Consider the following 21,330-nt stretch of genomic DNA (forward strand, 5'->3'; position numbering starts at 1 on the left):
TCTCAGGCCACTAGCCACCACTGTCCTGCAGGAGGTCTGTGGTGTGCTCGCCTCTGGTGCAAGCCAAGTCCCAGGTGCATTTTCTTCCTAGTACAAGACTCACTCGATTTTCCTCATGCTTCAACAGGGGATGCTTTAGCTGCAGGGGAAAAAAAAGAATGACAAAGATTTGGAGATTCAGAGCTTAGCAGGGGAAAAAATCCTCCGCGTTTTTTGACAGCCGCTCCCTCTCCCGTGCCTGTGCTGCCCCGCAGCTGCCGCGCTCGGCTGCGCTCTCCCTCCTCGCAGGCTGGCCCCAGGAGGAATCTGTGATTTCCTCTTTCAGCTGAGCAGTTCCTCAAACTTACGGGAAGGGCCGGGATGTCTCCTCCCAGCTCAGGGTGAGCTGCAGGTGGAATGTCAGGTTTAGCTGCTGACCACGGTGATATTCCAAAGTGCGGGGATGGCTGGCGCGTGAGTCGTTTACTCGAGAGCAGTCATCCCAAGGCATCCTCCAACCACTCCATTGGAAGGTGAAGCTGAGGGTGGAGAGCAGCCTTGCTCATCACCCCTGGCTCCTCCACCTCTCCTTGCACGCTGCAGCAGCTCCAGAGGCAGGTAGCAGCAGAGAGCCGGTCTGGAGCTGTGGTTTCATTTAAGTGCTCCCAGTAAAATCGTTATTTCTAGCCTCGGGCCCGTTCCAGGAGGCTCCTTTGAGGCAGGTCCTCATCCTCCATACCTAAAACACGCCGACCCACGAGCACAGGGTCTGTGCCTGGGGCAGGCCGGCGCTGCGCTTGCGTGGCTGGGGCTGCTGCGAGCTCTCCTCCCTCTCCCCGTCCCTCCCCAGCCCCAGCCCGCCCGTGTCTCGCAGGAAGTCTCCTACCATGGCGCTCTCTACCTCGGTCACAGCACCTCAGACACTCTCGTGTGGACGGGGATGGCTGCGTTTCTCACTGTGACTCACCCTCCTCCTCCCCCTTCTCCTTCCACAGCAACAGTTGGAGGAAGAAGCAGCCAAACCACCAGAGCCTGAAAAACCCATCTCTCCCCCTCCTATTGAGTCCAAACATCGCAGCTTGGTGCAGATCATCTACGACGAGAACAGGGTGAGTCTGGAAACGATGGAAGTACGAATGTGTGATTGTGCCGTGTCACCATGGCCAGGCATGGGGAGGCTGGGGAGGATCAGGTGGGGGATTTTCCTGGGCGTTACCTTTGGGGTGGAGGGCATGGGAGCGACAGGAGCTCTGTCAGGATGGTGCAGATGAGCACTAATGTCCTCTGAAGAACCTGCCTGGGGGCTTTCCTGCCATCAGCCTTAGAGATGAAATGTTCAAGAGATGCTTCAGACTCCTCGCTGTTAAACAGTTTGCTTCATCCTCTCCTCTGGGAGTGAACCAGCTTGAAAGCTGCCTCAGGGGGTGGGCTTTGACATGGTGGGTGGGCTGCACGGATGGAGCGTGACATCTGTGGTGCTCTAATACTGGTAGGCCAGCTGTGAGCTCTCCTGGCTGCCCCTAAACCCCCCAGTCCGGAGCAGCAAGGATGTGGATGTGGATTTGTGGATATTTGATGCTGTAAATAGCATTAACAAAGGTCAGGCTGGCATCCCTGGCTCTGGATCTCTGCCTTGACCACTCATTTGTCAGCCATTGCCTGTGAGAGCAGCCCGAGGAGAGATGAATTTTGCTGTGTGCATCGGAGCGATGCTCAGAAATTGGGCCCTTTGGTAGATAATCAAGCATATTCATTTTCATTTAGGTGTTGGATAAAAAGGATGATTTTGCATAAAAGGAAAACTACCAGTCGCTAATTATTTTGAATTGCGAGGCCTGCGATTTCACTGGGAGCTGCAGAAATCCAGGTGCCTGACTCCTAAAAAGAAAAAAAAAAAAAAAAAAAAAAAAAAAAAAAAAAAGAAAGAAAAAAAAAAAAAAAAATCGCCTACCCTGCTCTCCCAGGCAGTGCAATTTTCCTGGGTTTCCTTTTTCCATCTGCTTCTCTCCCTGAGCAGTAGGAAACCCAGCGCTGGCATGGTCTGCTATGTGAGTGGGTGAAGGCTGAGGTCGATGTGTTTGAAGCATTAGCAAGCGCCAGCTGGTGATGGCTTCACTGGGCTTTGGGGGCAGGTGCAGAGTGTTCCTCAAAGCCGTTCTCACCACCAAATGCCCTCTCTGGGGGTCCTGGGCTCGATGGCTTGTGCCTCCTGTGCGAGGGGGTTGGCTCAAAAAAAGTCAGCTCTCAAACATTTCTATTCCTGTTTGTTTGAGCCCCATCCTCCTTGGACACTCTTGTGTAGCTGAACCGCATTACGAGGGCAAGAAATGGGTGATGGTGGTGATGCAGGAGGGGAAGGTGATCTTCAGCCATCACATCCCCAGCAGCCTGCATCGTGCAGTCCCCGTTATCTGGAGCTGGCTCAGGGCTGGGTGTTCTGCCAACCCCCTGTCCTGCTTTGTCACCTCTCGTCTCTGCCCATGCCAGCAGGAGGTCACACATTCCCTCCCACCAGCTTCTCCACAGGAGACAGGATCTGCTCTCCAAGCCTCACCAGCACTCAGGGTGGTCCCTTGGCATTTCTGCCCTGTCCAGTGGGTGATGGCAGAGATTGTGGAAGGCAGACACGGAGTTCTTCACCTCTCCTGGAAAGGCCAGGGCCGTAACACCTGTGACACTGTCACACACAGTGCTCAGAGCTGGTGGCATCCCTTTGTCAGTATTAGGCTGATCTCAGCCAGCTCGGTGCCAGGAGTTTCACCATTAACCTTTGTGATGGGTGCACCCATTCCAGGTGGGCGCCCAGCAAGCAAAAGTCACACAATCCAAAGATTGGACACCAAATCTTTGTAATAATTTCACATCTGGCTCTGAGTTCATGTCTGAATTATGCCAGGGGTGGGCAAACAATGATTCTTCCCTGTTCTTGTAAAGTCCCCTTGCGTGTCGTGTGTGAGGAGCCCGCCTGTGGGCAGGAGATTCCGACCAACAACCTCCCCTTTGGCTTGATAGAAACCAGAGCAGGCTGCAGGCAGGTTCCTCCTTTGGAGGAGACAGGATCTGTCTGTGGGCAGCAGAGAATGACAGCATCACTGCCCAGCTGTGACGGCTGAGGGGTGGAAGGACCCTTTCCAGTGCCACAGCAGGGAGAGGCTGAGCTGGGGCTGCAAGAGGCAGTGACTCCAGTGACAGGGGTGGGAATCAGGATTTAATTTCCCTTCTAAAGAACATTCACGGGCTCAGCTTTCAGCCTCTCATGTATTCAATGTTTGGGATGCATTTTAGTGGTGAGTGCTCTTCCTTCGGGGCCAGGAGGAGGAAAGCTGGAAGAGGAAGGATCCTGGGATTAGTCAGTTGTGACTGTGGTGGAGAAGTGTGGCTGGTGGTGGCTGTAGGGTGGGTTTGATGGCAGCAGATCCTCCAGGTGTATCCAGCTGTGAATGTGGGAGAGGCCCGGACACTCCTGTGCTGACCTGCAGCTTTACAATTAATTGCAAGGTGAGTTGCCAGGAGTAAAGGATTGCAAGCCAGGTAGAAATGTATTGATTTAGAGTGAGGGAGGACACTGAGCCAAATTTTAAGCTTTTCTGACTCTTCTGTGCTGTGGAAAAGCAGGGAAGTTGATGCCTAGAGGTCTGCTTGTGGGAAAAGCATTGGTAATGGCAGAGCCAGGGCTCCAGCCCATGCACAAAGGGAAGGAAAGCCAGATTTACTCGCATCGCTTGGCTTGTGGCTTGCTCGAGGGAGGCAGTGCACGGTAAGAAATGCAAATAAAAAGAGGATATTCAGGCCTCGGGAGGAGGCGAGAAAGGAAAAGCGCCCCAGAAGCGCTGGCAAAGCCTGAAACGATCTTTAAAGAGCAACGTTGTGGAAGGGGCAGAAAGCCAGCCCTTGTGCCAAGCCCCGAGCAGGTGGGAGGCGGCAGCTTCGCGGAGGGGCTCCCGCCTGGCTCCGCCGTCGCTTTCCGTGAAGCACGGGTCTGTGCTCGGGCGGGCGCTGCCCTGCCCGTTCCCACCGCTCCTGCCAGGCCGCGCCGGAGCCGCACACTGCCGCCAGTTATACCCCGAACAAAGGAGAGACCAGGAGCGGTCCATGGGAGAGGAGGGGTTACGTGAGGACAGAGCAGCTAGAAAAGCCGGAAAATCAAGTTAGCCAGCCATTCCGTGACCTACTTTCCTTTTGGCGATGGCTGTGGCTTTGCAGGCGTGAATGGTTTCTAATTTTAGCTTATGGTTCATCAGGGAAGTCTATATAATTTTTCTCACCACCGTGCTGCGTATGGATGAGGGGTTGAGATGAGGGCGGCGCCGGACTGTATCCGATTTTCTCCAAATTCAGGTTTTCTGATGGTAAATGCCCATCACGCTCCTGTTCCCTCTTGTGACCTACTTAACACGTACGATTTGAAAAGTTCCTCGGTGTCAGAGAGGATAATTATGGAAAATGTGACCTGTAATCCCCTCTTGCTACACTCTGCTGGACATGTAATTGATTTCCAGAAAAAAAAAAAAAAAAAGGTGACTGTACAGATTCTGCTGGGGAAGAGTGGAGAGAAGCTGCTCTTGACTGCTGTCAAATCCTGGACTGTGAGGCTGTGGTTGTATTTGGGAAGCTTCTAGGGGACTTGGATTGTAGAGGAGCAGTTGATACCCAAGATCCAGGCACCTTCTTTCCTGCTATGTGCTGACCAAAGCCATTTTCTTTTGTGTCCAAAGACGAGCTGTGAAGTTGCACCAGAAAATGTACTTTTTGGGAAATCTTTGCAGTACAACACAGAGAAACACACATTTGTGTATCTGAGCCAAAATTTCAACTGTAAGCGTCAACTGTACCATTTCTGAAAGGATTTATGAGAATGGCAGTTAACGTTTTTGTACTGTCTGTGGGCTAACCTGAGAACAGACAGTGGGCAGCATTGCCAGAAGCATTTGAGTCCTGTTGTCAAAAGTGTGTTCTGTCCTTGAAGAAACAAAATGGTGTTTGAAAACAGTTACAGGGGCTACAATTGCCAAGAGCCTTTGAAAAGTGCCATGGGAAGCCCAGGGGACAGTTTTGGCTGCAGGGTGCTCGGGGGCTCCGCTCTAGGAGCTGGGTGCTGGCAGGGAGAAATCAGGTTGGGATGGATGCCTCAGTTGATCCAGAGGCTGACAGTGATGGAGACATTGGGGATCTCGTGAATTAAACCCTGTGAGTGATTTTAGTTTCTCCTCTGGGGAGGAAAGCTGACCTCTGCTGGGTCTGGCACCTCAGTGGTGGTTGTGTGACAGCCTCCTTGAGAGCTTTAATTTGCACCTCTGGGATGTGTTATTGTATCAACAGAATTTACCTTTCTTCCGCCTCAAATCCCCATAACCAGGCCAGATCATCTGTGTGTATTTTTAGCTGTAGCTTTATTCCACTGAGCATTCATGGGATTCCTTGCATCCGCCTTCCCTTGAAATCGATTGAACATACCTGGGCTTGAAGATGTTTTTGAGCTTTGAACGGAAATTTCCAAGTCCCTCGCTAAGCCCAGGGAGGAGAGCAGCGTTGCTCTGTGCCTTTCCTGGCATGCAGGGCTGGCTGAGCCCTCTTTGGCAGCGTGTCCTGCAGGAAGCTGCTGCCCAGCAGCCCACCATGGCTTGGCTGGGTGAATTCTCCTCCAAGTCACGTGTGTGTCCCAAAAATTCCTGCTTATGCACACGCAGGGGTACCTGTGCCATCTCTCTGACCGTTGTGGTGATGTGGAGCCCACAGGTGCCGTGTTCCACCTCTCTGCGAGCCAGATGTTGGAGGTCCCTGCAGACCTGCCGTGCTCCAGAGCCAGGAGGAGCCCTGCTGAGAGGCCAGCAGACAGAAAGCAGCTCCCGTGCTCTGCAAACCAGCTCACGTCAGCTTCCTCTGAAACATTGCTCTCATTTATCGGAGAGGGAGAGGTCGCGTCAGGACATGGCGTGACTTCGCCCTCCGCCGCCGTGCCAGGGAGGGGACACCTCGTGCTGTGACCCACCGCAGCGTGGCCAGGGCTGGGACCAGTCCCTCCACGTCGCCCCCGTGGGTGCCAACAGCCACGGGAGCCCATCCCTGCTCCGCTGTCAGCCCTCCGAAAAACTGGGTTTGATGCGGCGCAGGCAGTGGCGGCGGCAGCAGCAGCGTCTGTCTTGCTCTTGAGATCGAGCTGGTGGAAATCAATAAGATTAAATTTTAATTCGTTTTCTGTCTTGACGCTCGTTCCTTCAAAAGGGCACAGCTATCTATCTATAAATTCAGCATTATGCTGTAAAATTGGAATTCAAAAGACTGTTTGGAACTTTTTCCGTCCCCTGCTGCTGTTGTGTCTGTGCAGAGCACGTTCCCGGCTATCCGTTTACCCTCAAATACCTTCATAAAGCATTAATGCCCCATCCATAAATAAGAGAATAAATAAATGAAGGCTTTTAGCATTGCAAAATATAATCTTGCCTTGACTACTCACAGACACTGAGTGTGACTCAGATCCTACAGGGATTTGATGTCTGTAGAACTCTGATTTTCTATGAACCCCTCATTTACATGAGAAAGGGAAGAATGGGCCGTGCCTCATCAGCACGGAGCTGGTGCAGTAAATACGACCTTAGCAGTAAAAGTGCTTTTGAGCATTTAATCTATGGGGCTTTTTTCAAATTCTAGTTTACGTGGTAGTTGGGATGGGGGCGTTTTGTATTTGGCTGATGAAAGGGCCTTGTTTGTTTTGCTTTTGTTTCTAATAACTTTTCTTTTGTCTCATCCGGCCTTGGTGATGCAGAATGGGCTTTTGGAAAGTCCGGAGGAAAACTGGAAAGGCCAGAATTCAGATACTATTGACATTTCTGCGTGATAGCAAGATTTCCAGGAAGATAAAATTGAAACATTTACCCTGGAGTCACTGAGAATCTTTTAATTTTTTTATTGGAGTTTAAGGAAACTTTTGTTTGTTTTGGCTTTTTGATGGTGTCTGGTGTCTGTTTCAGGATCTGGAGTTCCCAATAGTTGTATTGACTTAGGAGATTTGTCTATGATTCACCCAGACCATATCCTGGCCATATCCTGCTTTTTCAGGTCTTAGAAGTAGTGATATGAGAACTGAAGAGATCCCAAATCTGCTGGAGGCTGGAAGGCAGACCTTGCAACACAGCCCTGGCACTCTGGGTTGGGTGACTGGAGCTTTCCTGTAACTGCCGCAGGGCTAAAACATGGATTTCTGGAAGCTTTCTGTGCAATGCCAACACTGCCAGCAGTTTTGCAGTGGTGGAACGTTCAGCCATGGTTTGCAGTGGCAAAACCTTGCTGGCACATCACTTTCACCTTAGTGTGCCTTTGAAGGGCGCCGTGGCCTTGCAGAGAGCAGAGTGGGATGAGAGTGTGAGTGGAAACCCAGCTGTGTCTGGGGGCTCCCCCACTGGCCATGGATGGGGGTACGAGCGAGCCAAGGACTGAAACCGCCTGGCAATGATGAGCCAAAGCCAGAGAGTAGCAGATAACTGAAATGAGTCGTTTTGTCACACTCTGTGCAGGCTGGGTGGGGACTGGTGTGAACACCCGGCTCCCACGTCACCAGTTCCCTCTGTTTTCTTACTAATTGTGATGAGTCATTTGTAACCCCTACTGCATCACCTGCTGGCCCCAGCCTTGGGGACAGCTCTGTCGCTGCTGGTGAGGTGGGGAGATGGCTCCAGCTGAGCACAGGGAGGTGGGAGAGCGTGCAGGGCAGCTGCATCCCATGGGCACGCCTGGAGAGCATCAGCCCCTGGGCCAGGTGAGAGGGGGCTGGGCTCGTGCCATTGAGGCTGATCGAGGTTCCCTGGTGCTCAGGGCATTTGGGTTCAAGCAGAGCCCAGGGGAGAGCATTCATTCTGCTGAGAGCACCGTGGTGGCCGTGCCTGCAGGAGCTGGAGAGGGACGAGTGTTGCTTTCCCTTCCACAGCAATGGAACACTCATCCCACCTGCTTTGTGTGGAGGGCAGCAAATTGCTGGGGTGGTTTGGCTCTCAGAGAGAGCATGCTGAGGTTTAAAGGAGAGAAAAAAAAAAAATAGTACTTGTGGTTGTAGGAGCGAAAATCTTTCCCTATGGAACGGGCATTGCCAGGTTGTGGTTTGGTCCCAGCACATTTTTTGGCTGTACTGTTTGCTTTCTGCTGCATGCAGAGAGGTGACTCGCCTGAGGGTTTCCATGATTTCTGCTGACTTCAGCCACACTTCTCCTGAGCTTTGCTTTCAACAAAATCCCACTCCAGCCTGCCTCTTTGCCACGCTGCTCCCACAGCCCCGCCTGTCCGGGGAGCGTGGTGCCAGGACGGGAACTTTTTCCAGCACCGTCCTGCGCGCAGTCTCCTGCCTCTGGAAGAGTTTTGCATATCTGTGTGCAGGACATGCCTGGTCCCAAACAGAAACCCTCGCTCCCCAGCACTACTGCCTACGGGATGCTATAAATAACCCCGGGAGCACAGTTCAGCTGCAGCAGCTTTGTGCTGCATGGAACCGTGGCTGGAGCCGGTCCAAGAAAGTGCCGCCTCCTAATTTCAGATCCGCTTTCTCAAAATAACTCCTGTGTTTCCTTCTCTTCCATTTTTAAACTTCGCTTTAAAGAAGAGCCCACGCAAAATCCCAGGCTCTCCCTCCTCTGGTTTTGGTTGCTCCGCTGCCTCGTGGGGTTGGCTCGTCATCCCCACGGGAGCTCACATGGCCGGAAAGTTGCTCTCCTGCCTGCTTTCCCCTCCCAAGCCTATTTTAAGTTTCTTCAAAGGAGAAGCAAAGGGCTGGAGTTTGTTTTTGGAAGCCAAATGCTCCTCAGGCAAGAAGGAAGATTTTTTTTTTGTAGTCTGCGGGGAGGCTTGTGCTGTTGGCGAAGATCTCTTTAGCTCCAGGCCCCTTGGAGGAGCATGAGCTGGGGTAAGAGCACGATTTGCCTGCCTGTGCCCCTGCCCAGGGGGAGACAGGTCCTGTAGGGGCAAATGCTGCTGCCTGATACATCTGTGGGTTCCCTTCTGAATCCTTGGGCCCCGCAGTGACCGTGTTTTCAGTTTAGACAGGTTTCTTGAGGCATTGATCCCTCCAAAAATGCACTTGGAGGTACCTTCATGAACACCACCGCTCCACTGCTGGAGCAGCATTTCAGGATTCTCTACCAGATCAAGAAAAGGGGTCTTTGCCTGCTTGCTGGGGAGCTGCAGAGGGACTGTACAGGTGGTGGGGATCTTCATGAATCTCACTAGAGGTAAAGGCTTGGGTTTGCTTCTTGATACATTTCCTTCTGTTAAACAACAGGAATGCAGGCACAGGTTGGATCATTCAGCAGGTGTAGGATGACCCCCGTGGTTCATTACTAAGCATACTCCTAACAAAATCAGTATTGGAACCAAGTCTTGGGTGGCTGTGCCTTTGGAAGGGAAAGGGTTTACCAGGACTGCTGATGGTCTTTAGCAAAGATCCTGCTGCTGCAGGAGGGCCTTGGGGGGCTGCCTTTGTACCGGAACAGTTTGAGGTTTGCATAAATTCTCCAGTCAGGCTTCTGGCTTGCTGGGTCCCTAGGCAGGAACGCACCTCCCTGTGTGTGTCTGTCCTTAGAGATGAGCCCTAGCATGGTGGGAACCTTCTGCTGGGTGTTTTATGTTCTTCCCAGCTCCCCCGCCAGCTCTCACCTCGGTCTGCCAGGCCGTTCAGACAGCTCATTATGGCTCTGCTATGATCTGATAAAGGCAGCAAGGAGCATCAGCAATTAAAGTGGGTGTCAAGTGTTAATTGGGCAGCTTTCAAGATAGAGGCATTTCTTTGTGTACGTACAAAGATATGACGTGCTCGGAATAGCTTCTCCTGATCTTTCGTTCTGGAGACGTGTATATTGCAGTTGGTTAATGCAAGACAAATTATGTCATTCTTCTTGATTCGCCACATGTTCTGCCTGTGGTGGTTTGCCTCTGGCTTGTCTCATTAAGTTGTCTAAACATGGGAAATGCAGCAGGCTGAACACAGTCAGCTTTTTCTCGAAGTTAATCTCATTGTACACAGGAGCCTGCAGCATCACCAGTCCCTTGCTGTGCCATCCCCGCTGCCAGGGCTGGTGCCCAGGAGAGCAGGCCCATGGTGGGACTGTCTGTCTTGAGTGAGGCTACAGTCTTCTACCCATAATTATGCAGAACCCAATTAAATTGTTTGCTGCTTTTTGTCCCAGGTACGCATTAAAAATTTTTTGGTAAGCAGATGCCTCCTGCTCACCAGCAACCAATGGCAGACAGGAGGGCATTGGCCAAATCATCCTCTTGGCTGCTGATGTAGAGTGCTTTTAGCAGTTTCAACAATCCTTCCTCTCCTGAAAATCTTAACCCTGGTTTTAATTCTGTAAGACTTTTAATGCCACAGTGCTGAAGTTCTCCAAGGTCAGCAGATTTTATCGCTCATGAAGACCAAAATATTAAGCTCTGGCTCAGAGTTCTCTGTTGTGTGATGAATTTTTCCAAGGCGCAGGTCCCTGGGCAGGCTCGGCTCGTTCCCATGATCAGATTCAGGTGGGCACTGATGGTGACACCTGTGAACCCCAAGGTCTGCATGCACTGACGCAGGGCTGCTGCCTGCCCTGTGTGGGGCTGGTGCCAGAGCAGGCTCCCTGCGTGGTTAACGTTGGTTACATCTCTCTTAGCATCCTTGAAGTCAGTTTTAAATCGCACAAAAGCTTTGTGTCCTCCTGAGTGTACAGTAAATGCAGGAACTGGAAGCCTCTCCTGGCGATGCTGTGGTGAGGCACCTGCTGCAGGCTTTGCAGCTGGGATGGGGCTGGTTTTGGCCAGGGACATTTGACTGCAGCCTGAGCCCCACCACGGGCAGGCTGACTGCTGCAGCTGCTTGGGGTGACTTTCAAGGTGCAGATGAGCCCCTGTGTGGGTGCACAAGGCCCCAGCAGGGAATCTGCACACCTACAGCTGCATCAGTGCTTCTGAGGACCAGCCAGCGGTGGGGGGATGGATGAAACTTTTGGAAACTCTCCACAGGGGTGGGTGCAGGGGCAAGGGCAGGGCTGTGTGCCAGCCTTTGGCGAGACAATCCTTGGGAAACTCATCCTGCTCTGAGACAGTGGGAGCAGTGCCTGATGCTGGAGAGCTATGTGAGCCAGACCCCTGGAGCTGAATTCCCTTTCCTGCCCTGGGGGAACATTTCCCAGGGTTTGCCAAACCCCTCTGGTCCTGCCAGGAGCCCAGACCCCAGCCCACCACTGCTCCCCAGGCCTGGGGCTCAGCTCCCTTTGTAGGCAGCTGAAGCTTTTCTCTCTCCCCTATCCCAAAACAGCTGAAACTACCTATTTTATCTGAACCTCTGAAAATCCATCTCCTCATCCCCATCGCTGTCAGGTATTTGGCTTTAGCAGCTCAGCCCGTGGTGCCGGCAGCATGCAGTGATCTGGATTTATTGGACTGTCAGTAACCCTCCTGAACAGCCTGGCTTTGCGAGGAAGCGCTGTTTAGTGAAAATGTCATCTTTTATTTAGACTCCTGTTACAGCCAACCCATTTTTTTTTTTTTTTTTTTTTTTTTTTTTTTTTTCTTTTTTTTTTTTTTCCCCAGGCCTGTTTAATTAGTAAGCACCGCACTTCCCCTGACACGTGTCCCTGGGTTGTTGTTTTTTTTTTTTGCCTTTAATAAGCACTAGGTAGCCTGGCCGGGGGCGGGAGGGGATGGGGAAGGGCTCCTCTGCGGCAGGGAGGGGAGGGAAGCGAGAGCACGACGAGGAGCCAAGGGCAGCTCAACTCTAATGATCACATGCTCGTCAAGCGATGAATCCTAGAAAGGGCATCTCTGCTTGCGTGCCTGTTTGCCCGCCCTCCTCCTCCTCCTCTTCCTCCTCCTGCTGCTGCTGGCAGGGCAGCCGTGCAGAGGTACCGGGCACAATCCCCCGCCTGGCACCCAGAGGGCTCAGGGGTCTGGGTCACTTCCTGGGCACAGCTCGGATGCTTTAAAGTCACCATAACCCGAGTGCCGGAGCCTTTCGCCCACGGGGTTTTTTCGTGCGGGTCCAGAGGCTGAGCTGAACCTTTCCACCCACTCTCAGGCAGGGATGGGATTTGTGACGGCTCTGTGGAGGTTTGAGAAGTGCTTTTAGCAGGAGGGTAGAGCTGGAGCAGGGAGCTGAGACTTGTAACCGATGGCACAAATAACTTTTTTCTTCCTCTCTCCTTCCCTCCCTGCAGAAGAAGGCGGAGGCTGCCCACCGGATCCTGGAAGGGCTGGGTCCCCAGGTGGAGCTGGTGAGTGTTACCTCTGGCTGCGGGGAGCGGGAGCCAGCTTTGGAGAGGTTCCTGGGCGGTGAGCGATGCTGCACCCTGTGTGTGTGTGTGTCAGAAGGAAGTGTGCTGCTGGCCCGGACCTCTTGCTGGCACTGCACCAAAGCAGGAAGCGAAGTGACTGAGATGAGTACTGAAACACAGGCAGACACATACACAGAGCCCAACTCGGAGAGGATTAACCCTTTGGCTCCTTCCTCACTCGCTGCAGTGGAGCTGGAGGGTGGAAGGGGCTCTGGCACCGTCTGCCTCCTCGTGGGACGCTGGTGGCTTTCGCCTGCTGCTGGCACACACAGTGTGCTGTGGGGCTGCTCCCCGGTCAGCTCGAGGTGCTGTGTGGAGGGATGGGAGCTTGGATTCTCCTCTGTCCCACCCACTGAAAATGGAGGAGGATGCTGAAGGGTGCTCTGTGAGCACAGCCCGACTGCAGCTGCCACAACCTGCAGCTATCAGGACTCGCACACTTCCTATTTCGGTCTATCTCATGCACAGAGAAGCTGAGAAAACAACTTAGAACAAATTGTCGATTGCGGGCTGCTCTGCCTCATCTGGAAAAATCCATCTGTAAGTCAAGCAACTGACTGCTGGAGGGGGCAGCTAGAAACACCCCCCTGGGGCTGAGTCCTGGAGAAGGTGTGCTGGCAGTGATGCTGCTGGAAGGATCAGACCCAGTCTGACAGAGAATCTGCTTTGCAGCAGCCGTGGGATGCAGTGGAGGGAGCCGTCTGTGTGAGATGGGAGCAGGCAGCTCACAGGCTTCGACAGCTGTAATTTGCACTTGCCTTGTGGGGGTGGTACTAATTGCTGTCTTCCCCTGTGCATAAGGGAGAGGTCACACGTGACAAAGCCCACTTCCTTGTTGGGGAGGTAACACTCATTATTACTCCTCTGAGTCACCAGGGTCAAACCCTTTGCTCTTTCTGCTCTCAAGATTGGCAGAGCCCGGGCTTGGTGCTTCCTTCATCCGAAAGATGTTGCATTTTCTTTCCTTCCTCCTCTTTTGTTTGTTTTGGGGTTTTTTTTTTCCCCCCTCTGTTTTTCCTTTTTTCAGTTTGTTGATGTTTCCTCCCTGGGTGTTGACGCTGCATGGTGGGGGCTGTAACAGAGCCCAGTGCAAACCTTTCCTCTGTCTCTGTGCCTTACTCATCAGAGGGCAGGAGAAAAGGGGAAACCTCACTGAGAAAACCCAGCTGGGCTCTGTGTGCATCCTGCAGGCTGTCTGGTCCATCTGCCACGGGAGAGGCACTGCCTATGGCCCAGCCCCCACGCTGTGTCGGGCACAGCAGTGCCCAGGACCTGCCAACAGCCCACGAGAGACAAGATGAATAGTCACAGCTTCTCCTGAGCTGGAAAGGAAGCAGCTCCAGGGAGAAGAGCATGCTCTGCCCTGATGCTCATGCCTGCCCCGCCGTGTCACACACCACATGCTCCAGCTTTGGAGATGCCACAGCCCACGGGTGTCCTAGAGGGAGGATGAGCATCCTGGTGCCAGTCCAGTCTCTGCAGGGTGACAGTGTGGCTGTCACCAGCAGGGCTGTGTGTTGTTGTTGGCTCTGCTGGGATGTCCTGTTCTGGCTGTTCAGAGGTTGGTGCCTTTGGAGCAGTGGTGGTGCTGGAGCTCGTGGGGTGAGGTGAGATGTTGGGGTGGGGTTTGGTCGGGCATGGCACCAGTACTGGGTGCTGCCGGCAGATTGGAGCAGAAGGATTTTGGGGAAGCAGGGATCCAGTTTGGGTCCTGGGAAGCTGGTGCTCCCCTCTGGGTCAGGAGGAGGTTGTGACTCAGTAAACCAGGGCTCTGCTCATTTCATCCCTGCAGTGTACTGCTACCATTTAAAAAAATGTCCACATGTTTTCCCCAGGGAGAAATGTTTTTGAGATGCATAATCTGAGCCCTGCAGTGTCCAGAAAGCAATTGAGACCTTTCATTCTATTTTATTTCTAAAGAGCTTTCAGTAAACCCAGGGCTTTTCCAGTAATAGCTTTGCTTTGCAATTATGTTCTTCCAAACTGTCATCCTCCAGAGAAATGCATTACTTGTTCCTGACCCTGGAGAAGCACTGGGTGTGTTTTGAACATCACCTTACCTATCTGACCTGTGAGCTTTACTTCTGCTTACTTACTGGGAAAGGTGGAATTAGGAGTTGTGGATGGCTCTGAGGGAAGATGCTGTTTCTCAGTCCTTACCCTCCTGAGAATAAAGTTTCTTTAAGTGCTTATTCTGTAAGTTCTCTGTGAGTAAGTAGAACTTGTCTCCTGGGCTTCCTCCACTGCATGGGCCTAAGTTACAGTGCTGAGGCTGTTGTGCAGATGGAAATCTCTTTGAGATGCTGGTGTCATGTGGATCTTGGGTTTGGGTCCCAGAATTTCATATTTCTGAGTGTTTGGGCATTTCTTTTTAAGTGATGTGTTCCAGTGCTTGTCTGCTACCACTTAGGTTTGCTAGCTAAGACTCATAAGTGTTCATATCATTTATATGTTGCAGCGGAGAGGATTCATTAGATTTTGGTCAGATGGTTGGCATGAGGCATCTGTGATGTCCATGTGCACGTGAGCATTTTCTAACCCAGGTCCAAACCAAAGTGTTAATTTCACTGCTTCTCCCAGGGGGAAGGTCTCTGTGACCTGCGGTAGGCAAGCTTCTTTGCTTTGATATTTATGAGCAAGGAGGGAAGAGAGACACTCATTTCTCAGAATTTGCAGTTCCTGCAGTCCTTTTCCAAAAGACAGTCACCGGTGTAGGCCTCTCAGCTGTTTCTCCAGCTTTCCAGGGTGACTGAGGATGTGATGCTCTGGAGCTGCAGCCCTGTTTCTTCTGTCTGTGGTGCAGACCTGCCTCTCTCGAGCTACGTGATGAGACAGATGTCTGTGTTCCTCTGAGCTTTCCAAGCGTGAAGTGCACAGCCAGCTCTGAGCCTGGAGTCCAACCAGCAGATCTGAGAGGATTCGTGATAAAAACACTGCTGGGGAAGGGATGCCACTGAGAATGTCTTCTTCACGAGGACCTGCTCGTCCCTCTCATCTTCCCTGGCTCTGCCAGCACAGGGTGGCCAGGTGTCTCCTGGCAGACTTAGCCCCTCGCCAGGTAACAGACGCCTGGGCGCTGCCGTCAGTCCCGCATCCCTCCTGGAACAAGATGGTTCATCTCCCCGTGCCTGTCTGCCTGGGGATTACGTGCCTCTGCGTGCCCCTTCCGCCTGGGGATTACGTGTGCTTTCACAGAGAGGAGGGACACGTCCAAGGGCAGCCTGAAAGAGCAGCTGATGACCTGCGGGTGCCGCGGTGATGGAGCAGGGAGAGCTGCGCTCGGTCTCTGTTCTGTGTGGATTGATGTGGCTGTCCTGTGTGGCAGCGCAGTGGTGAAGCAGAATCTGTGTTCTACGGAGAAGTAGAAACAGGCTGTGTGGAAAAACAAGCTTCTGTGCCAAACACCTGTGATGGTGATAGGGAGATACCACGGAGGATGTGGGAGTAACACCTTCTTCAAGCTGGAGGGGAAAAGGACCCATCTTTGTTTACAGGGTCCTGTTGCCTCTAGTGCTGCTCACCTGGTTGAGCAGATGCTCAGCAGATGTTTTGCTCTTTTCCTGTGTTTAATCTGAGATGAAATCGGGTAGATCCAGAGCACAGCCTCAGCCCTACTGACCATGGGAGGAGGGTGGTCTGCTGTGTGTGTCCATGGTCAGGATGCTGCCTTCAACCAGGCCATCACAGGTCCCTCTCCTGTGTTGGTCACACATGTTAGATACTCACAGCTGGTTTGGGGAAGGTTTGGGGATGAACTGCTTGGGTACTTGGTGATATACTTGAGTACTTTTTGTGGTCAGACCTGAGCTGTGCTCTTTAGGTGATGGTTGCTGGTGATGGCTGGGCTATGGCAAGCTTTTGGTTATCCCAGCCTTGGGCATATTCCCAGCAGATTAAGGCAATGAACAGAAGTGTTGAAGGGCTTAGTCCTGAGCACCCTATCAGCCTGCAGATGTGGGCACAACTGGTGTAGCCCCTGGCATGTGTGCTGAGCTGTTAATTACCATGGGTGGGATTGAGCCTGGGCTCTGTAGCATCTCTCCCTTCCAGAGGTGGGACCCTCCAGTTTCCCAAGGGTAAATCTCTGGGAAGGCAGTGGTAGCGGGGCAGTGACCAGGGATGGATCCAACTCTCCTGACTCCCCATATCCCCAATGAGGGTGTGGGGAGAGCACTTGTCTGCTGGAGCCCAGCTGCCCCTCCTGAGGGACAGATGAGCATCGCTGTCTCAGGGGTGCTGAGGGACTGCAGTGACATGCCTGGGGACCTGGCAATGCTGGAAACCCCAGGGGCAAACTCTTGTCCTGCCTGCAGTTGCCCGTGCCTGGCTCTCTGGGAGGGCTCAGGCAGGCTTTTACCGCGTAGACATAACAACTCGCAGCGCACAGACTGTCTCTTCTCTCTCCCCGAGCCCCGCTTTCCCCTCGCCTCCCCCGTGTCATATGTTCCGAGGCGCAGTGGGTTTTTTTTTTTTTTTTTTAATTGGTGAATAACAGCCACGTACTCGCCGTGTTTATCTGGACCACGTCGCATCTCGCCTGCTCGGAGCCGGCTCGCTCGGGCGCTGCCTGCCCTCCCACGGGCTGAGCCGGGATGCACCGGCACTCGAGCGACGCTGCCGGGAGCCAGCAGCCTCCAGTACGGCCGGGAGCGGGGCTGGGGGCTCGGGCTGGGCATCTGCACCGAGGCTCCAGCGCTTCTGAGGGGTTTCGCGTCTCTAAATGTCACAGCGTGCCATTTATGCCTTCATTTCTCTGCTTTATTTCAGCCGTTATACAACCAGCCTTCAGACACCAGGCAGTACCATGAGAACATTAAAATGTAAGTATGTGGCGATGAAGCTATCTGAAATGTCAGGTTGGGCAGTAGACTGGAGCAGGAGGGGTGCCAGCTTGCTCCCAGACCCCAGTTAAAGCTGCCGAGGAATTGTGAGCATCCTGTTCGAGCTGCTCTGGGTGCCTGAAGCACAAACCGGCTCCAGCTCAGCAGTCAGGGGCTGTAGCTTGAGGTGGGTGCTGAAGGTGCTGTTTAATTATCTCAGGGTGGGGTGGGTGTGGGTCCTTGATGTTTTCCCAGACAACACTTACCTTAAGTGCTTTCTTCTGTGTTTCACCCGTACTGAAATATGAAATCAGCTGCCTCTGCCTGTGTGTGTGTGTTTGCATGCGAGGAGGATGAGGTAAAATGAAAAGTTGCAATTACAATTAGATTTTCATGAAGGACCTCTTGAATGTCTTATAACAACTGGTTATTTCAAAGATACTTACTGAGACTTAGCAATCATCTAATTTGACTTATCACCTCAATACATGATTTAATCATCAGCATGTGTTTAATAACCACAGTGACTTCCTGAACATAGAAGAACCATAACAGATAATGAGAATAGCGATAATTGTGATTATTGTTGGAAATTTAAATAGTCAAACCAGATCTGAAACTTTTTATCTGCCTTGAATGAACTGATGATTGCTCTGAGCTGCCTGCAGCGTGTCTATTTTGGTACCAGCTCGGTCAGCTGGTGATAATCATCTTTAATAATCTATTAACAAAAGTTAATAATCTCTTGCTTTTCAGCGCTATGTTAATTGATCCCGGGGGTTTACGAGGGAAGAGTTCCCGTACCTTTGCTCTAGGGGAGCATGGCAGGAGGTGCCAGTGTTTAGGGGCTCTGTGTCCCCAAGGGCTGCAGGGAGGAGGGTTTGGTGACGTGACCCCACTGCTCGCTGCCAGGCCCCGCTCCGTTCCTGCTCCACCCAGAGCTTCCTGTGTCATCCCAGCAGTGCACTCCCTGCAAAACATCCAAACCCAGCGTCACCCCCCAGCCCCTCCTGTGGGGCTCAGGGGGTCCCCTGTCAGTTCAGGGGGTCCCCTGTCAGTTCAGGGGGTCCCTGTCATTTTAGGGGTCTGATGATTGAGAAACCACCTTGTGTGGCCCACGGTGCTGGCCCAAGGACGTGCTCTCTGCATTGCTGGTTGTGTCTCACCCCTAGCTCTGATGGGGTCTGGAAGTCACCAGCTCTTGGGGACCCTCTCTTGCCTCGAAGGGCCCCACAGCCTTCCCAGTGCAGGTGCTAAAGGTGGCAGTTTCAAGCTGATCGCTAGCGTTTGTCCTTGAAAGAACGAGTTAAAAGCAGATTCAGATACTTCACCCACTCTCCATTCCCCTGCCAGTATTTGTGGGTTTGTGATCACATTTTCCTGTGATTTAAACAATTTCCTGTCCTGGGTTGCTGCCTGAAAGACGGGTGCAAACAAGAGAGAACTGACTGCGCGGGTCAGGAGTAAAAGTGCTGGTAGGAGGTGAAGCCCCATCAAACCAGCCAGCAGGGCAGGTGTTCCCCTCCATCCCTGCCTCTGTGGGCATCTGCAGGGTTATCCCCACCCCAGACAGTGACAATCCCCGTGTGGTAGTGACAGACCAAGGAGAGGCTGGAACGGGCAGGCTCGGGGTTAATGTTCGCTGTGATTAATGCTGCAAAAATACGGGAAGGAAACCACACGTTTTAATGAAAAGCCTCCGTCTCCTCCTTCCAGAAACCTGGCAATTAGCTGCCTTCAGCTGGTTATTGATGCCAGCCAAGCACAGTTACAGATCTGGGTCAGTGAAAGGCCCTGAGCAATCTGGGCTCCAGATGTTGGCTGGTTTTGGCCATGGGTCTGTCTTGGGGGTCCTTGGGTCTGGTCTGCACTTTGCTACTTGTTGGTGGACATGCAGAGGAATTGGTGAGTTTTTTCTCCCATCTCTCCATCTGTGCTGCACAATATAGGAGATTTTGATGCTTGGGAGGCAGGTAGGAAATCAAGATTTTGGTGATTCTTCCAAGCAAATGATTCAGGGTCCTTTGACCAAGAGCAAAGGATATTGGACTTCTCTGTTTTGACCAAGTTACGCTTGGATGTTCACATGTGATCTACAACTTCTCCACAAGCTGAATTTGGAGATATTTTTTGTCTTTTCCTTGTTCTTAATATGCTTGTACCTTTCTGCTCCAGAAGAGCAGCTTCTGTTGCGTAGCCTGGAGGTGGCTGTTTCCATAGAAGATGGAGTAAATCCTCAGGGTGCTGGGAGACACCAGCCAGATGCTTTAGAGCATCAGGACAGCTGCCAGGACACCACAGGTTATATTTTGCCAAGGTGTAATTGAATGCAGATTCTCCAGAACAGCTTCACCCTATGCAGATCTAGCCATGATGAAAAAAACCTTTTGGCACATTGCTGGGAAATCATCTGGGTCATGGTTCTGTCCACAAACCCTCACTGCATCCTGGCTGTGCTGTGCCAAATGGAAACTTGCCCCCATGTGAGCCTGGTTTGGAGCCTCATGGGCACATGGTGGCCAGGCTGTTAATGTCACAAATACCTTCTATAGCTTTTGTTTTGTTTTGTTTTTAAACGCTTCTTAGCGTGAATTTTTTTGTTCTCAGTTGAATGTTTGCAAGTGTCAGTGGGAAGGCATTTGAATATCAGAAAGCCAGGATTCCTCGATTTCTCCACAGCTATACTCTCTGCCTTGCAACACGCATTTATTTCTCCCTTCTTGTTTGCTTTGCTTTTCAGCTGGGATGAGTCACGTATGCTAATAGAGCTGACTGGGGAGTTACCGGGAGAATTTCTACTCTTACTAAAATGTTACCGGTCTCTTATATTCACGGAGTTTTATGGCCTGTCTCCTATTCAGTACAGTTAAAATTAATTTCATGCCCCAGTTCATTCCAGTGTTTGCAGCTTCAAAAGCTTTTAAGTCCTATTTAGCTGCCTGGCTGTGCTCCGTTCCTCGTCTCTGCGGTCCCCTTGGTTCACCTGTGAGTGCAGGCTTCGAGCAAACATGGTTAATTTTGTATGCTACATCTGCTGCGGGAGCCAAGGCACCCTTGAGTGGTTTGTTCCAAAGATTTGACCTACCTTTGATGGGACTGTGTCCTTTCTGTTTGAAATATCCGCATTGTTGGAGAGAAGGGCTCTGCCATTCACTCATCAATAAAGAGGAGGGCAAGATGGCATTTAGTGCCCTCATTTCTCTAGGGTGGGTTGAGCTTTGCCCCTGTGGCTGGCTTGGCCCTTGCTGTTTTTCAAGGTGAGAATTTTTTGGCTTTGCAACAGACCGAAAAGTTTCTTCAAGATGCATCACGGCCCCGAGCGCAGCTGGAGACCACTCGAGTGATTCTGCATCAGCTGAGGAGGCTGCAAAGACCCTTTTCCTACATTTTGATGCAATACAACAAGCGCAGAGCACGCTGGTGCACCAGTGAAGCACCAGTTCCTCTGGTCAAGGTGTTTATTTCAGTGCTTTGCCAGCTGGTTGTACGAGGGTGAGAGCTGCCCTTCCCACCCGGCCCCTGTAGCGGCTCCGCGTATTCCCCGGACTCCGGCTCCGAAGATATTAACCTTCTTTCCTCCAAGTGTTTGAAAAATGACAAGATGTTGTTCACATGAGCAGGATCAATTACCTGCTGTCTGTCTGAAGAGATATTCTCCAAGGGGGCCTTCGTCTCTACGGCAGGGAGATTCCTGCTCGGTCAGCTGTGAAAAACAGCCCGGCAGGACTCTCCTCCCCCCTTTCCCAAAGCAGTCGTCTTGCAATCATATTCTGTGAGACTTGTGTTTGAAAGCAAAATGTGAGCTTCCCTGAGCCTTGACAAAGCAGGCAAAAAGCAGAGTGAATGGCCCAGGGTAAAGTGCATGCAAGGGGCTGTTCACAGGGTTTGCTTTAAGCCTCCCCTTTAAGAACTTCTTGCTTTGCACTGAAATTCGGGAATGTTGGGGTGAAACCGGGCTGTGACCCCTCAAGATGCTTAGAGAGGTGTTGGAGAACCTCTCTGAACGTACAGTTAAAACAGATGGAGAGCTTGGTGTGATTTGGGTCTTCTCATGTGCCCAGATCCAGCAGCAGCAGAGCTGAGTGCACTGTTAATATCTGCACATCTGGGTTGCTGTCTGCAGCTGAGAGCTTCCTGGGGAGAGGGCAGGAAATCTGCCTCTGCAGAATCAAAATATGAAGTCAGGATTTTCAGAGAGGTTTCAGGGCTTCTGAATCTCTTTTTGTTTTCCAAGTGCCCCT

At 52.0% G+C, this 21,330-nt stretch overlaps 1 protein-coding gene across 1 annotated transcript in view; it reads left to right on the top strand.

The window, feature by feature from the left end:
• Window positions 1–21,330, top strand: part of NCOR2 (nuclear receptor corepressor 2) — a 186,024-nt gene that overhangs the window by 73,851 nt on the left and 90,843 nt on the right. Inside the window, 3 exon segments of the mRNA XM_058422874.1 lie at window positions 975–1,088; window positions 12,153–12,209; window positions 17,037–17,089. Coding sequence (XP_058278857.1) covers window positions 975–1,088; window positions 12,153–12,209; window positions 17,037–17,089 — 224 coding nt within the window.

This window comes from Hirundo rustica, chromosome 17 (assembly GCF_015227805.2).
Source record: "Hirundo rustica isolate bHirRus1 chromosome 17, bHirRus1.pri.v3, whole genome shotgun sequence".
Taxonomy (NCBI): domain Eukaryota; kingdom Metazoa; phylum Chordata; class Aves; order Passeriformes; family Hirundinidae; genus Hirundo; species Hirundo rustica.